The sequence below is a fragment of the Salmo salar genome, chromosome ssa19 (assembly GCF_905237065.1).
Source record: "Salmo salar chromosome ssa19, Ssal_v3.1, whole genome shotgun sequence".
Lineage (NCBI taxonomy): Eukaryota > Metazoa > Chordata > Actinopteri > Salmoniformes > Salmonidae > Salmo > Salmo salar.
Window position 1 is genome coordinate 6,706,814 of NC_059460.1, and position 19,257 is coordinate 6,726,070.

The 19,257-nt window shown below is 41.4% G+C and overlaps 1 protein-coding gene across 1 annotated transcript in view; it reads right to left on the bottom strand.

Annotated features, from left to right (window-relative positions):
- nrg3b (neuregulin 3b) overlaps positions 1-19,257 on the bottom strand; it is a 432,471-nt gene that overhangs the window by 33,544 nt on the left and 379,670 nt on the right. The window contains exon 6 of the mRNA XM_014157078.2: positions 11,031-11,157. Coding sequence (XP_014012553.1) covers positions 11,031-11,157 — 127 coding nt within the window. The remainder of the gene's footprint in view (positions 1-11,030; positions 11,158-19,257) is intronic.

Here is a 19,257-nt window from a genome sequence, read left to right on the forward strand (position 1 = left end):
AGTGTCGCGCGCATGGCGCAATTCGTGACAATAAAATTCGAAATATTCCATTACCGTACTTCGAAGCATGTCAACCGCTGTTTAAAATCAATTTTTATGCCATTTTTCTCGTAGAAAAGCGATAATATTCCGACAGGGAATCTCCTTTTCGGCAAACAGAGGAAAAAATCACAAAGGCAGGGGCGGTCGGGTCATGCGCATAAGCCCAGAGTCCCTTGATCGGCCACTTGAGAAAGGCGATAATGTGTTTCAGCCTGGGGCTGGAATGACGACATTCTGTTTTTTCCCGGGCTCTGAGCGCCTATGGACGACGTGGGAAGTGTCACGTTAGAGCAGAGATCCTTAGTAAAAGATAGAGATGGAAAAGAAGTTCAAGAAATGGTCAGACAGGCCACTTCCTGTAAAGGAATCTCTCAGGTTTTGACCTGCCATTTGAGTTCTGTTATACTCACAGACACCATTCAAACAGTTTTAGAAACTTTAGGGTGTTTTCTATCCATATGTAATAAGTATATGCATATTCTAGTTACTGGGTAGGAGTGGTAACCAGATTAAATCGGGTATGTTTTTTATCCAGCCGTGTCAATACTGCCCCCTAGCCCTAACAGGATAACTAACCTATGCACTTGTGGAGATCTGAGATTATTTGATGGGTCTAAACAATATGTTGAAACTTCCCCCTAGCCTATCAGAGTTCTAATTTGAATGATTACCAAATTGCTTACACTTGTCAAATCCTCTCAGATCTTCTCAAGTCCATAGGGAGTAGGGTCTAGGGCAGGGGTATTGAACTCTTACCCTACGAGAGTCAGAGCCTGCTGGTTTTCTGCTCTACCTGATAATGAATTGTAAACACCTGGTTTCCCAGGTCTAAATCAGTCCCTGATTTGAAGGGAACAATAAATAAAAATACAGAGGAACTGGCTTCGAGGTCCAGAGTTGAGTTTGAGGGGCCTAGGGGTTGATTTGGGATTGGGCCATACTTGTGGAATCAGAACTTTCAAATGAAGTGTGACAGACATTAGACATCTGTTATTGTTAACATGTGATACATTTTGCCTCACAAGTTTCTCCAACAAGCTCACCTGGAAGTGTCACAAAGCAGAGGTTAATGGCCTACAGTAAATTGATAGTATTTAAAAACAGTGGATCTTATTTTGTAGTGTTACTGTATACTTTAAAGCCTTTCAAATGATGCCTGACATACATTAGACATCTGTTAATGTTAACATGTGATTAATTTTGTCTCAGACATCTCTCCACCCAACTGTATCGCAAGACAGTAGAGGTAAATGGCTTACAGTAACTTCATATACTTAAACACTGAAGCATTCACATAAAAACAATAGACCTTATTTTGTGATCTTTTCTGTTGCATTTATCTTATTTGTTCCTACAATCCTGTCTCTATAACTCCCCTTGTGTATGTTGTTACTATAGAAGCGTGCCAACTTAACATTAAAACAGTGAATGGAAATCAAATCAAATGTATGTCACATGCGCCGAATATAGTCAGGTCCATAAATATTTGGACATTGGCCAAGTTATTATTATTTTAGCTGTCCACCACAGCATATTGGAGTTTAAATGAAATACTGAATATGAGCTGAAAGTGCAATTCTGAAGTGTTTAGGGCTATATTATCTTCTCAGATTCAGCCAAATGCTTATAAATTCATTGGATGGCGCTTCACAGTGCAGATGGACAATGACCGGGGAACAGTGGGTTAACTGCCTTGTTCAGGCGCAGAACGACAGATGTTTACCTTGTCAACTCGGGGATTCGATCTAGCAACCTTTCAGTTACAGGCCCAATGCTCTAAGCACTAGGCTACCTGCCTCCCGATAGATACACGCACACTACAAGTTAATGTTTTAAATGTATGTAAATTGTAAAGTCTTGTCTGTAATGTCGTTTTTGTTTTGTCGGACCACAGTCAGTAAGACTAGCTGTCGCCATTGGTGTCGGATAATGGGGATCCTGATAAATCAAATAAATCACAGCACTTTCTACATTTATGAATTCCTAAAGAATTTCCCCTCAATTCTCTCTCTTTTTCTGGATCAAAATTAGAACCATTAACAAGGGCCTCTGTACTGGGAGCATTAAGAATTCACGCAAGGTGCAGTGCAATGCCCCAAAGCCTCCTGAACAGAGTATAACAGCAGATAATGTTATTCCAGGGACTGAAGTTCCCGAGATGGTCAGCCTTTGATTTTACTGTAAGTAATTAAAGCGATTGGATGTGACTTAGGTAGTGTCTCAAATGGAACCCTATTCATTATATAATGCACAATGAATAAGGTAGTGCAAAAGTAAATAGGATGTCATTTGGGACTCCCTCTGAGTCTATTCAGAACTCTCATTGCTCATAAGATCTCTCACTCTTCTCGTTCTTTACACCCTTGACTCCCATAGTGACCTGTTACAACTTGTTCTCCACCGGCACAGGAAAACTGGATCATTTTGACCACCCTCTCACAAACTCAGCTGGGGGTAATGGGACATCGAGGAGGTGGCCGTTGTCATTTGACTCTCTCCGGCACAATTGCAGTAACTTTCTTAAGAGTAATGTAACATGAGTATTATGTCTGCGTCTCGCCACTGCCAACAGTATAATTGGCTTACTGAAGATTATGTTATGCCTATCAACACTTGTTTTACATGAGTTATGATGCTCCAGATACTCAACTAGTCTAAAGACGGACAGTTTTATTGCTTCTATGCGCCTATGTAGATATTCCATTAAAACAAAATCTGCCCTTTCCAGCTATAATAGTCATTTACAACATTAACAATGTCTACACTGTATTTCTGATCAATTTGATGTTATTTTAATGGACAACAAATGTGCTTTTCTTTAAAAAACAAGAACATTTCCAAGTGACCCCAAACTTTTGAATGGTAGTATATATTCATTAATCTGCTTTTCATATTGATGTACTGTTCACAATGTCAGAGGCAGGATTGCAATCGGTGTTACAGGAGTCTGTTACTGCACATATGACTAGAAGGTGTGAGAACAAAATTACAATATTATGTAATAATACAGTTTATGCATCAGATAAGGTTTGATGAGTACTCTTGTCTGTGGGTTAAATTGGGCCTCTGGGGCTTGAGCTGACAGTTGACTTGGTGATAAAACTAAAGACCGCATTCCAGAGATGAGATGTGGTGGGTGTAACCGAGATAGAGAGCCTGGAGGAATAGAACAAAACCCTCATTGTGTCAAAATCATCCTGGCATCTGGGAAACTAAGCCGGGGTGTGGTTAAAACAACACTGAGTGCAGATGACCACAGAATGAACCCAGGATGGCTTGTGGTGGACCCCAATCGGCAATGGGAGGCGAGGAACCAGCCATGACTAAGCATTTTTAGTGTCAGCTATATAAGAACTCTGCATTGTCTGTAAAGGTTAACCTGTCAAGGTGTAGGGGGCAGTATTTTCACGTCCGGATGAAAAAAGTACCCAAATTAAACTGGTTACTACTCTGGCCCAGAAACGAGAATATGCATATTATTAGTAGATGTTTCTAAAACTGTTTGAATGATGTCTGTGAGTATAACAGAACTCATATGGCAGGCAGAAACCTGAGAAAAATCCAACCAGGAAGTGGGAGATCTGAGAATTGTGGTTCTTCTTTTGAATCCCTATCGAAACTACAGTGTCTGTGGGGTCACGTTGCACTTCCTAAGGCTTCCAATGGCTGTCAAAAGCCTTCAGAAAGTTTTTTCATCATTCTCCTATTACTGGGCAGAGAATAGGAGCTCAGTTAATGAGTGGACTGCCTGGGGACCAAGGACTTGGTGATGCGCGAGCCCGATAGCGTGCCCCTGCTTCTTTTTCTTCTGGAATGAATACGCTATTGTCTGGTTGGAATATTATCGCATTTTTACATTAAAAATACCATAAAGATTGATTGTAAACAACGTTTGACATGCTTCTACGAACGGTAATGGAACATTTTGACTTTCTGTGTCTCGAATTACGCTCGCGCATTATGCCTTTGGATAGTGACCTGAATGCACGAACAAAATGGAGGTATTTGGACATAAATATGGATTATTTCGAACTAAAACAACATGTCTTGTGGAAGTAGCAGTCCTGGGAGTGCATTCTGACGAAGATCAGCAAAGGTAAGAGAATATTTATAATACTAATCCTGAGTTTAGGTGACCCTAGAACTTGCCGGGTGTCTGTATAGCTTGCTTTGATGGCGAGCTATGTACTCAGAATATTGAAAAATGTGCTTTCGCCGAAAAGCTATTTTAAAATCTGACACAGCGATTGCATCAAGGAGTACTGTATCTATAATTCTTAAAATAATTGTTATGTATTTTGTCAACGTTTATGATGAGTATTTTTGTAAATTGATGTGCTCATTCACCGGAAGTTTTTGGTGGGAACATTATACATTCTCTGAACATCACGCACTAATGTAAAATGCTGTTTTTGGATTTAAATATGAACTTTATTGAACAAAACATACATGTATTGTGTAACATGATGTCCTAGGAGTGTCATCTGATGAAGATCATCAAAGGTTAGTGCTTCATTTAGCTGTGTTTTGGGTTTTATTGACACATGTCCTTGCTTGGAAAATGGCTGTGTGGTTATTTTTGTCTCTGTACTCTAACATAATCTAATGTTTTGCTTTCGCTGTAAAGCCTTTTTGAAATCGGACAATGTGGTTACATTAAGGACAAGTGTATCTTTAAAATGGTGTAAAATAGTCGTATGTTTGAGAAATTGAAATTATGATATTTTTGCTGTTTTGTATTTTGCGCCATGCTATTTCACTGGCTGTTGAATAGTGTGGGACAGTCACGTCCCACCTAGCCCAGAGAAGTTAAGCTCTCGGCCACACACCTTAGAGTGCGGTCGACAGCTTCATCATTGCAATAATTAAATCAGTATTAAATAAGATGATTGTTTGAAGAAATGACAAAGTCTCGCTCACTTGATTCGACTATTCCACCACAAAGGTCATAAAACTATGAGATTAAATGTTTCGCTGGAGACGTCTGTAATTTCCACTTGTGGCACTTCCTCTCTCAAACAATCTGTCAAATTTAATTGGAGGACTTGCAAAACAAATGTGCCATTCTATACTGAACAAAAATATAAACAATTTCAGATTGCCCAATTTCAGATTTTACTGTGTTACAGTTCATATAAGGAATTCATTAGCCCCTAATCTATGGATTTCACATGTCTGGGAATACAGATATGGTGTGACCATCAAGTCGGTAGTGCATGGTGAGTTTGTGGCTCTAGAAGGTTCTCAGGCCGAGAAACATTCTCGTCCATTTGCAGCGCCTCATGCAGCGCGACACATGATTGTGGCCTGTGGAATGTTGTCCCACTCCTGTTCAATGGCTGAGTGAAGTTGCTGGATATTGGCGGTAACTGGAACACGCTGTCATACATGTCGATCCAGAGCATCCCAAACATGCTCAATGGGTGACATGTCTGGTGTGTATGCCGGCCATGGAAGAAATGTTCAGCTTCCAGGAAATGTGTACAGATCCTCATGACATTATTATAATGCTGAATCATGAGGTAATGGCGGCGGATGAATGGCACAACAATTGGCCCCAGGATCTCGTCACGGTATCTCTGTTCATTCAAATTCTCTAAAACGATGTTGGAGGCAGCTTATGGTGGAGAAATGAACATTAAATTCTCTGGCAACAGCTTTGGTGGACATTCCTGCAGTTAGCATGCCAATTGCATGCTCCCACAAAACTTGAGACATCTGTGGCATTGTGTTGTGTGACAAAACTGAACATTTTAAAGTAGCCTTTTAATGTCCCCAGCACAAGGTGCACCTGTGTAATGATCATGCTGTTTAACCTCTTACATCTAGACGTTCCGCTAGCGGAACACCTGCTCCAATATCCAATGATGGGCGTGGCGCGAAATACAAACTCCTCTAAAATACAAAAACTTCAATTTTTCAAACATATGACTATTTCACAGCATTTTAAAGATAAGACTCTCCTTTATCTAACCACACTGTCCGATTTCAAAAAGGCTTTACAACGAAAGCAAAACATTAGATTATGTCAGCAGAGTACCAAGCCAGAAATAATCAGACACCCATTTTTCAAGCTAGCATATAATGTCACAAAAACCCAGAAGACAGCTAAATGCAGCACTAACCTTTGATGATCTTCATCAGATGACAACCCTAGGACATTATGTTATACAATACATGCATGTTTTGTTCAATCAAGTTCATATTTATATCAAAAACCAGCTTTTTACATTAGCATGTGACGTTCAGAACTAGCATACCCCCCGCAAACGTCCGGGATGCTACATTTTACTAAATTACTCACGATAAACGTTCACAAAAAGCATAACAATTATTTTAAGAATTATAGATACAGAACTCCTTTATGCACTCGATATGTCCGATTTTAAAATAGCTTTTGGCAAAAGCACATTTTGCAATATTCTGAGTAGATAGCCCAGCCATCACAGGGCTAGCTATTTAGACACCCGCCAAGTTTGGCACTCACCAATATCCCACTTACTGCATAGAAATCTTCTCAGGTTTTTGCCTGCCATATGAGTTCTGTTATACTCACACACCATTCAAACAGTTTTAGAAACTTTAGGGTGTTTTCTATCCAAATCTACTAATTATATGCATATTCTAGTTTCTGGGCAGTAGTAATAACCAGATTAAATCGGGTACGTTTTTTTATCCGGCCGTGCAAATACTGCCCCCTACCCTAGAGAGGATAACCACACAACTTCTGATAAAATATAGTGACCACAATCACACAACTACTGACAATCACCAAACAAGTTCTGACCACATCTAGTAACCACAACCACACTACTACTGACAGCAATCACACATCTACAGAAAACTCATGTACTGGCTATGACAACTGGCCAAAACCACACCATTTCTGACCAAAACCACACATCTGCCGACCACATTTAGTGACCAACACAACATAACTACTGACCACAACAAAACGTCTGACAACAAAACAACAGACCACTCATCTACTGACCACAACCACCCAACTACTGACCACAACCACACATCTGCTGACAACATGTATTGACCACAACCACATAACTACTGACAATACACAGACATCTTCTGACCAGACAACTAATGACAATGCTACTGAACTGCTGATCACAACTACTTCCCGCAACCAAACAACTTCTGACCACATCTAGATGAACAAACCCATACAACTACTGACAACAACACAACTACAAATAGTGACCACAACCACCAAACTTCTGACCACAACCATACAACGACTGACCACAACCACACAACTACTGAAAACAACCACACAACTTCTAACCACAACCACACAGCCAGTGGCTTGCAAAAGTATTCACCCCAATTGGTATTTTTGAGAATGATGTTTTTGAAGATGCAAAATATTTTTTCTTGATAAAAAACAAGAAATAAGACAAAAAAACTGTGCGTAACTATTCACCCACCCAATGTCAATACTTTGTAAAGCCACCTTTGGCAGAAATTACAACTGCAAGTCTCTTGGGGTATGTCTCTTTAAGCATTCTTCAAGGCAAAACTGCTCCAGCTCCTTCACGTTGGATGGGTTCTGCTTGTGTAGAGCAATCTTTAAGTCATAACACAGATTCTCAATTGGATTGAGATCTGGCCTTTGACTAGGCCATTCAAAGACATTTAAATGTTTCCCCTTAAACCACTCGAGTATGGCTTTAGCAGTATGCTTAGGGTCATTGTCCTCCAGGAAGGTGAACCTCCGTCCCAGTCTCAAATCTTTGGAATACTGAAACAGGTTTCACCTCACGAAATTCCCTGTATTTAGCACGATCCATCATTCCTTCAATTCTGGCCAGTTTCCCAGTCCCTGCCGATGAAAAACCACACAACTTCTGACCCCCACCATACAACTACTGACTCCAAATACAAAACGACTGACCACAAAACTACTGACAACATCTAGTAACCACAACCACACAACTACTGACCACAAGCATACAACTTCTGACCACACAACTACTGACCACTCATCTACTGGCTACAACAACTGACCATAACCACACACCTGCTGCCCACAACTACACAACCACTGACCACAACCATTAAACTTCTGACCACCATCACACAACTACACAACTTCTGACCCCTAACACACATCTGCTGAACATGTATAGTGACCACAACCACAAAACTACTGAAAAAACATCTGAACTTCCAACCACACAATTACTGACCACTCAACTGCTGACCACAATCTCACAACTTATTACTAAAGCCACAAACATTCTGACCACCACCCCACAACTACTGCCCGCAACCACACAACTTCTTACCATATCTAGCGAACAAAACAACAGAACTACTGACAACAACAACACAACTACAATTAGTGACCACAATGACACAACTTCTGACCAAAACCATTTGACTGACCACAACCACACATCTTCTGATCACATCTAGTGACAACAACCACACAATTACTGTCACGCCCTGACCATAGAGAGCCCTTGTTTCTCTATGATGTAGTAGGTCAGGGTGTGACGAGGTGTGTTCTAGTTTAAAATTTCTATGTTGGTGTTTTGGTTTGGTTCCCAATTAGAGGCAGCTGGTAATCATTGCCTCTAATTGGGGATCATATTTAAGTAGCTATTTTTCCCACCTGTGTTTGTGGGATATTGTTTTGTGTTTGTGCATGTGCACCACGTAGTCACGTTTCGTTGTTCATTTATTGATTTATTTGCTTTTGCTTAAAGTTTCACTTTGTAATAAATATGTGGAACTCAACATCCGCTGCGCCTTGGTCCCATTCTTACGACACCTGTGACAGAATATCCCACCAAAAAAGGACCAAGCAGCGTATCCACGAGGTAAAGGAACTTTGGACATGGGAAGAAGTGATGGGTGGATGCGAAACCCTGGCGGCAGACGGAAGGTAATAATGGAGGACAGCGACGACGCCAGGGTTCGCGGCCACAGAAAGCCCAAGGACAACCCAAAGATTATTTTTTGGGTGGAGGCACAAGGGGTGGCCGGCTGAGCCGCGGGAAGAGCCAGAACACATGGAGCAGGCGATAGAGAAGTGGTCGGTCGACCCAAGGAGAGAGCCAGAGCCTGCCTGGGAGTCGTTGGAGCAATGTGAAGAAGGATATCGGAGAATGATGTTGGCAAAGTGTAGGCTGCAGCGCAGGCGGGCTGAAGATCGGGTCATCAGTCCGGTGCCATCTGTGCCAGCTCCACACATCAGATCTCCAGTGCGCCTCTCCAGCCCGGTACATCATGTGCCTGCTCCCTGCTCTCGCCATGAAGAGCCAGAGACCGTCAGGGAGGCAATGGGGAAGTTGGGAGAGAGAGAGATGAGAGAGATGCTGTGCAACTGTGTTCTGCTCAACATCCGACCAGAGGATCCGGTTAGCAGTCTGATGCAACCTGGGCCGGTTCCATGCTTCTGGCCTCCAGTGCGCCTCCCCAGTCTGGTACATCCTGTGTCTCCTCCTCGCACTCGCCCTGAAGTGCGTGTTCCCAGTCCGGTACGTCCTGTGCCCCCACCTCGCACCGCCCTGAAGTGTGTGTCCCCAGTCCGGTACGTCCTGTGCCTGCTCCTCGCACTCGCCCTGAAGTGCGTAAACCACTTTCCACCACAGATGCGGAAGGCGACATAGGTGTATGTGGTGGATTGAGATGTAGCCCATACAAAAAACTGTTATCTCTAGCTAAAACATACATATTTTGATTTTGATCGACTCTTAAAGATAAAGTAAAACTTTTTCAACTACCACAAAAATTATTTTAAAACAGGTAAAGCACATCCCACAATTTTACTTAAAGTAAAATTACCATCTAGTTGTTGTTTATGTTTTTATTGACATATATAAGATTGTAGTAGGTGAGATGGGAAGATATAAGAGAGAAATATAACAGAAATTTGTGGGATCGGGGATCAAATCCCTGCCTCGGGGACAGGATGCAATTTGATATACTGGGGCAGCAGCACTACCACCAGACCAGTCCATGGCATCCATTTGGCATCCATTTGACATTTTAACAAAACTTACATATACTGTATATGTAAACATCAAAGTAGCATACCATATAAGAAACTAGATGGTAATTCTCCATTTAGAAAAATTGTGGGACTTGCTTTGGCTCTTTCATACTATTTTTGTGGTAGTGGAAGGAGTGTTCTGATTTTAGATTTGAAAAGCGGTGAAGTAGAGTAAGATTTCATAGTTTTGTCGAACTTGTTGGGAAAGTGTTAAAAATGTCAGTTGTTTGTAAAAGATGACAGAATATTTTATTGATGTGGTTACTAAAACAGCTACGTCGTTTGATGGGTTGAAGATATTTCTGTTCTGATTTTAGATTTGAAAAGCAGAGAATTAATTCTGTCAGGGATCATCAACTCGATTAGTTTGTCTCTCTATTATGCGTGGGAATACTTGGGAACAGATTTAATAAATTAAAATCACTTGGAGCAGATTTTCAGTTTTTTTTCCAGTCTTTTATGTCCAAAAATGAAAAAGCACACCAAAAAATTTGATATTTTTCCCAGAAAACTTGGTGGGCCAAATAAAACCACCCATGGTCCAAATGTTTGGCCCGCGTGCCTCCAGTTGGGAAACTCTGCTCTAAGTTTTTGTCTAAATTGCTGGGAAACCGGTCAAAGTAGCTGATTTATGTCAAAAGTAATGTCAGACATCGTTTACAGTGAATAGAATGTTGGAAGTCATGATGTCACAATGGGACCTTCAGAATAATTTTATTTGTCCACTTTTAATCCCATTAGTGGATGAGGTTTTTAAAGGACAAAAATTTGAATAGTTTAAAAAGTATAAATGTTATCAAAAAGTTTTATACAAGTACCCTGGTCCTGACCGGTCTGCATGTTTGAAGTTATGAATTACATTTCTAGCTTTAACGGTGTAAGAGGAGTAGTGTTCCAAATAATAATACAACATATTCAATTATCTCAAGTCCCATTAATAATTTAATAAAATGCTGGTTCCTTATCTCACCGTTTGAAGCTGCCAGCCACACTGAGGCCTGGGGCTGGATTTAGACATGAACCCAGAGGCGTTGATACTGCACACCCTCAGGTTACGGCTCTCCAAGAAGTGTGCCCGGAGCTTTTCCCTGTGTCTCCTGCAGAGGGCAAGAGAAGCCATACTGAGTTTAATACAAAGCCCCACCTTCAGATTTCATGATCCTCAGATCATACTGTAAAGTACGTTGCTCTGGGTCAGAGCTTTGTGTACCTGGATCTTGTACACTGATCCACTGTATTTGTACTGCTCGTGGAGTAGGCATCACCCTCATCCACTTATGATGGAGTTTGTCAGCTCTATATGCTCAGAAGAAAATGTTATAACATTGGGTATATAACAAAAGGTATAATGTATTCAACTTGTTATGAGCATGCATATATTATAAGACAAGTTTTGTCTTCCAATATGGGAATATTTCAATGAATTTAAATTGGCTGATAATAACTTGCTTTGTGGTGAGGTTTCCCCTAGGTACAGATCTAGGATCAGCTTCCCCTCCCCATTCCTAACCATTAGTGGGGAAAATGCAAAACTGCTCCAAGGTCAGCGTCTAGGCGAGGGGTGTCAAACTCATTCCGTACAGGGACTAAGGTCTATTTTCACCTTTAAATTAAGCCCAAGACCACCAGGTGTGGAAAGTTCCATACTAATTAGTGACCTTAATTCATCAATCAAGGTCAAGGGAGGAGTGAAAACCCGCAGACACACGGCCCTCTGTGGAAGGAATTTGACATCTGTGGTCTAGGGGGAACTTCACTCTACACCAATATGATGATGCTATACATTATAAGATACCTTATATGGGGCAGATCTTATCACAAGTCTTTCAGTGTATTAACACTAGAACCACTGGACCTCGATGGACCCCCCTTCAAGCGAATGAGCAGACATTCTGACTGAAACACTCTAACAGTGTAATTAATATATTTAATGTATTCTGTCTCAAAATAATCATGTGGTTGTGCTTATGAAGGCCTTGGGTAACATTAGAATACCATTTTTATTTTACTTCAAATAACAAAATAGCATCTTCATTAGTTTATGTTACTGGAAGCTAAATGTAAAAAAATCTAACCGCCTAAATTCAAGTTCAATTCATTTTATTCGCGGAGTGCCTTTGATAAAACTATGGAAATTAAAGGATATGCATTGGAACATGGTAACAGCTTTATTATGAGAAAATAGAATAAAAAAATGTCCCAATCTTTTTTTTATATTGAACCAGGCAAGTCAGTAAAGAACAAATTATTATTTACAATGACGGCCTATCCCGGACAAACCCTAACCCGGATGATGCTGGGCCAATTGTGCGCCGCCCTATGGGACTCCCAATCACGGCCAGTTGTGATACAGTTTGGAATCGAACCAGGGTCTGTAGTGACACCTCTAGCACTGAGATGCGGTGCCTTAGACCACTGCGCCACTCGGGAGCCCCCCAATCACTGAGATGCACGGTCAAAAGACACTCGATCATTATAAGTGCCAAGTGGCCTTTATAAATAGTGCAAATAGTGCAAATAGCACAAAAATAATAATACCATTATAATGAATACAAGTGTAGACATGACAGCAGTCAAAAATAGTGAATTATGCTTATATTGTGTGCATCTTCATACAATGGCATCAGTTGGATTTCACTTAGCTGTTATCCCTTTGTCCTAAAGTTGACACAATTTCGTAACTTTCACTTGCTTGACACACTTTGACATACACTATATGGTCAAAAATATGTAGACACTTGCTCGTCAAACATCTCATTCCGAAATCATGGGCATTAACATGGAGTTGGTTTCCCCTTTGCTGCTATACCAGCCTCCACGCTTCTGGGAAGTCTTTCCACTAGGTGTTGGAACATTGCTGCCGGGACATACTTCCATTCAGCCACAAGAGTGTTAGTTAGGTCCGGCACTGATGTTGGGCGATTAGGCCAGGCTCACAGTCGGCGTTCAAATTCATCCCAAGGTGTTCGATGGGGTTGAGGTCAGGCCTCTGTGCAGGCCAGTCAAGTTCTCCACACCGATCTCGACAAATCATTTCTGCATGGACATCGCTTTGTGCACAGGGATATTGTCATGCTGAAACAGGAAAGAGCCTTCCCCAAACCGCTACTTCAAAGTTGGAAGCACACAATCTTCTAGAATGTCATTGCATGCTGTAGCGTTAAGATTTCCCTTCACTGGAACTAAGGGGCCTAACCCGAACCATGAATAACAGCCCCAGACCATTATTCCTCCTACACCAAACTTTACAGTTGGCAATATGCATTGGGGAAGGTAGCTTTCTCCTGGCATCCGCCAATCCCAGATTTGTCCGTTGGACTGCCAGATGGTGTAGCGTGATTCATTACTCCAGAGAACGTTTCCACTCCAGAATCCAATAGTAGCAAGCTTTACACCACTAGCTGACACTTGGCATTGCACGTGGTGATCTTAGGCCTGTGTGCAGCTGCTCAGCCATGGAAACCCATTTCATGAAGCTCCCGACGAACAGTTCTTGTACTGATGTTGCTTCCAGAGGCAGTTTGGAACTCGGTATTGAGATTTGCAACCGAGGACAGACGATTTTTTCAGCACTCGGTGGTCCAATTCTGTGAGCTTGTGTGGCTTACCACTTCGCAGCTGAGCCATTGTTGCTCCTAGATGTTTCCACTTCACAATAACAGCACTTACAGTAGAGCGGAGAAGCTCTATAGCAGGGGAGGTATTTGACAAACTGACTTCTTGGAAAGGTGGCATCCTATTACGGTGCCACATTGAAAGTCACTGAGCTCCTCAGTATGGGCCATTCTACAGCCAATGTTTGTCTATGGAGATTGTATGGCTTTGTGCTCGATTTCATACACCTGTCAGCAACGGATGTGGCTGAAATAGCTGAATCCACTCATTTGAAGGGGTGTCCAAATGCTTTTGTATATATAGTGTACCTTCGTTTGGATGTAGTGCATAATTCTATCTTTAATGTGTTATGTTGTCTTGTCATTCTTCAGCACCTTTGTAGACTGAAACAGTAGACTGAGAAGACATCTTTGATTCGGTGGACTGCTGCTGTATAGGATACATAGCATTTTAAGATTAAAATTAGAATGGATCAATAAAAATATAATGGCTCTCCCTGTTCTTCATTCACAATTGGTGATTATATAATTATGCATCATTCGCTTCCCGTCACTGATCAACTCACCTATTTTCACCATCATACTTTACTTAATTTATTTCATCTGTTGTTATATGTGTGAAAATAGTTTCGGTATAGTTTAAGTTAACCTGTTATGGCTAGGGGGCAGTATTTTAACGGCTGGATAAAAAACGTACCCGATTTAATCTGGTTACTACTCCTGCCCAGTAACTAGAATATGCATATAATTATTGGCTTTGGATAGAAAACACTCCAAAGTTTCTAAAACTGTTTGAATGGTGTCTGTGAGTATAACAGAACTCAAATGGCAGGTCAAAACCTGAGAGATTCCTTTACAGGAGGTGGCCTGTCTGACGATTTCTTGAACTTCTTTGCCATCTCTATCCTTTACAAAGGATCTCTGCTCTAACGTGACACTTCCTACGTCTTCCATGGGCGCTCAGAGCCCGGGAAAAACCTGAATGTCGTCATCCCAGCCCCAGGCTGAAACACATTATCGCCTTTCTCAAGTGGCCGATCAAGGGACTGTGGGCTTAGGCGCGTGCCCTGGTCGCCCCCGTCTTTGTGATTTTTCCTCTGCTTGCCGAAAAGGAGATTCCAGGTCGGAATATTATCGCTTTTTTACGAGATAAATTGCATAAAAATTGATTTTAAACAGCGGTTGACATGCTTCGAAGTACAGTAATGGAATATTTAGAATTTTTTTGTCACGAATTGCGCCATGCGCGCGACACTGATTTACCATTTTGGATAGTGTCTGGGACGACAACGCGCTATTCGGATATAACGATGGATTATTTTGGACCAAACCAACATTTGTTATTGAAGTAGCAGTCCTGGGAGTGCATTCTGACGAAGACAACAAAAGGTAATCAAACTTTTATAATAGTAAATATGATTTTGGTGAAGTGCTAAACTTGCCGGGTGTCTAAATAGCGAGCCCGTGATGGCGTGGGCTATGTACTTAGAATATTGCAAAATGTGCTTTCACCAAAAAGCTATTTTAAAATCGGACATATCGAGTGCATAGAGGAGGTCTGTATCTATAATTCTTAAAATAATTGTTATGCTTTTTGTGAACGTTTATCGTGAGTAATTTAGTAAATATGCATTGGCGCAATTCTGCCGAAAGTTCTAAATAACCGTACATGCTAATGTAAAAAGCTGTTTAAAATATTTTTTATGCCATATTTCTTGATTAAACAAAATATCCGAATGTATTGTAGCTAAAAAAACAAAGTGGTCGCTAGGAGTCTCAATCTGATGAAGACCATACCAAAGGGTTTTTTTTCAGGCTGCAACATTTAGCATGTCTTCTGGGCTATCGCTGTGGAGTGTCACGTAACAGCTAAGCCTACTCTTCAATAAATGAGACAAGAGAACCTTGTCAGAATCAGGCTGGTACTTCCTGCATGAAATATTCTAAGGTTTTTGCCTGCCATATGAGTTCTGTTATACTCACAGACACCATTCAAATCGGACAGTGTTTAGATAACTAGGAGAGTCTCGTCTATCAAAGCAATAATGTAAAGCATAGTTTTAGTTTGAGAAATGAAGTAGTAACCAGATTAACGGTATTTTAACTTCCGGGGAAGCCGTGTCAATACTGCCCCCTAGCCCTAACAGGTTAAGTATAGTCTGGCCCAGGAGTGTGAAGGTGAACGGAAAGGCTGGAGCAACGAACCGCCCTTGCTGTCTCTGCCTTGCCTGTTCCCCTCTCTCCACTGGGATTCTCTGCCTCTAACCCTATTACAGGGGCTGAGTCACTGGCTTACTGGTGTTCTTCCATGCCGTCCATGGGAGGGGTGCCTCACTTGAGTGGGTTGAGTCACAGACGTGGTCTTCCTGTCTGGGTTGGCGCCCCCCCTTGGGTTGTGCCGTGGCGGAGATCTTTGTGGGCTATACTCGGCCTTGTCTTAGGACGGTAAGTTGGTGGTTGGAGACATCCCTCTAGTGGTGTGGGGGCTGTGCTTTGGCAAAGTGGGTGGGGTTATATCCTGCCTGTTTGGCCCTGTCCGGGGGTATAATCGGATGGGGCCACAGTGTCTCCTGACCCCTCCTGTCTCAGCCTCCAGTATTTATGCTGCAGTAGTTTATGTGTCGGGGGGCTAGGGTCAGTCTGTTACATCTGGAGTATTTCTCTTGTCTTATCCGGTGTCCTGTGTGAATTTAAATATGCTCTCTCTAATTCTCTCTTTCTCTCTTTCTTTCTTTCTCTCGGAGGACCTGAGCCCTAGGACCATGCCTCAGGACTACCTGGCATGATGATCCTTGCTGTCCCCAGTCCACCTGGCCGTGCTGCTGCTCCAGTTTCAACTGTTCTGCCTGCGGCTATGGAACCCTGACCTGTTCACCGGACGTGCTTGTTGCACCCTCAACAACTACTATGATTATTATTATTTGACCATGCTGGTCATTTATGAACATTTTAACATCTTGACCATGTTCTGTTATAATATCCACCCGGCACAGCCCGAAGAGGACTGGCCACTCCTCATAGCCTGGTTCCTCTCTAGGTTTCTTCCTAGGTTTTTGGCCTTTCTAGGGAGTTTTTCCTAGGGAGATTTTCCTAGCCACCGTGCTTCTTTCACATGCATTGCTTGCTGTTTGGGGTTTTAGGCTGGGTTTCTGTACAGCACTTTGAGATATCAGCTGATGTACGAAGGGCTATATAAATACATTTGATTTGATTGGGCCTGGCTCCCCAGTGGGTGGGCCTATGCCCTCCCAGTCCCACCCATGGCTGCACCCCTGCTAGTCATGTAAAATCCAGACATTTTGGCCTAATGAATTTATTTCAATTTACTGATTTCCTTCTATGAACTGTAACTCAGTAAAATCTTTGAAATTGTTGCATGTTGTATTTTTGTTCAGTATAGTATAATGGCAGATTCAGATTGTAACTTTGAGCAACAAAACAACCCGAAATCAGTAATTTTCTTTATGGAAGGAGGAAAGAGACATTTGATTGTTGGCAACTACAGATGATGTATATAAACACTAAATTACTAAGAGGGTGCATTATTTCTAAGGCACTGTGTCACCATCTTTATACTCCTACACCATTGTTTAGAAGGTTATGGAAGATATAGAAATGCATTTATTCATGGGTACATTTGTGTTTGCTATGTATACAGTGGGTTGCGAAAGTATTCACCCCTCTTGGCATTTTTCCTATTTTGTTGCATTTCAACCTGGAATTGCTGACAACATTTATTGACCACAACCACATAACTACTGAACACAAAGACATCTTCGGACCACAAAACTACAGACCACGCAGCTGCTGATCAAAACCACCCAACTTCTAACCACATCTAGATGAACAAAACCACAAAACTACTGACAACAATGACACAACTACAAATAGTGCCCACAACCACCAAACTTCTAACCACAACCATACAACAACTGACCACAACCACACAACTACTGAAAACAACCACACAACTTCTAACCACAACCTGGGCTTTGACTAGGCCATTCCAAGACATTTAAAAGTTTCCCCTTAAACCACTCGAGTGTTGCTTTAGCAGTATGCTTAGGGTCATTGTCCTGCTGGAAGGTGAACCTCCGTCCCAGTCTAAAATCTCTGGAAGACTGAAACAGGTTTCCCTCAAGAATTTCCCAGTATTTAGCGCCGTCCATCATTCCTTCAATTCTGACCAGTTTCCCAGTCCCCGGGGTGATGAGAGGTATTGGGTTTGCGCCAGATAGAGTTTTCCTTGATGGCCAAAAAGCTCAATTTTAGTGTCATCTGACCAGTGTACCTTCTTCCATATGTTTGGGGAGTCTCCCACATGCCCTTTGGCGAACACTAAACGTGTTTGCTTATCTTTTTCTTTAAGCAATGGCTTTTTTTCTGGCCACTCTTCTATAAAGCCCAGCTCTGTGGAGTGTATGGCTTAAAGTGGTCCTATGGACAGATACTCCAATCTCCGCTGTGGAGCTGTGCAGCTCCTTCAGGGTTATCTTTGGTCTTTTTGTTGCTTCTCTGATTAATACCCTCCTTGCCTGGTCCATGAGTTTTGGTGGGTGGTCCTCTCTTGGCAGGTTTGTTCTGGTGCCATATTCTTTCCATTTCTTAATAATGGATTTAATGGTGCTCCGTGGGATGTTCAGAGTATAGCATATTTTTGGTCTTCGTGGAGCCGCTTGCTTGGTGGTGCCCCTTGCTTAGTGATGTTGCAGACTCTGGGGACTTTCAGAACAGGTGTATATTTACCGAGATCATGTGACAGATCATGTGACACTTAAATAAAGTCCACCTATATGCAATCTAACTACTTATGTGACTTCTGAAGTTAATTGGTTGCACCAGATTATTTAAGGGCTTCATAGCAAAGGGAGTGAATATATATATATATATATATATATATATATATATATATATATATATATATATATATATATATATATATATATAGTTTTTATAGTTTTTAAATAAGTTATTTTTTTCATTTCACTTCACCAATTTGGACTATTTTGTGTTTGTCCATTACAAGAAATCCAAATAAAAATCTATTTAAATTACAGGTTGTAACGTAACAAAATAGGAAAACGCCAAGGGGGTGAATACTTTCACAAGGCATTGTATTCTAGACACCTTCATTCACACTTTTGAATTATATATGAACAAAGTCTCATTAAACATTTTAAATGTTACTGTCCCTACTACAACAAAGAAATACTTAAATACATGTAATTTTAACTTTGAAATATTACATTGAAAAAGTGATTGGATTTGGAACCGTGCAGGCTCTCGGGCGTGAGCCAGGTGCCTCACTCAAAGCCCAGGGCGAGCAATGAGTAGGATTTTTCAAACATATATTTTATGGAAAAGGGATTTATGTTTCTGTACAGTCGTGGCCAAAAGTTTTGAGAAAGACACAAATATTAATTTTCACAAAGTTTGCTGCCTCAGTTTGTATGATGGCAATTTGCATATACTCCAGAATGATATGAAGAGTGATCAGATGATTTGCAATTAATTGCAAAGTCCCTCTTTGCCATGCTAATTAACTGAATCCCCCAAAAACCTTTCCACTGTATTTCAGCCCTG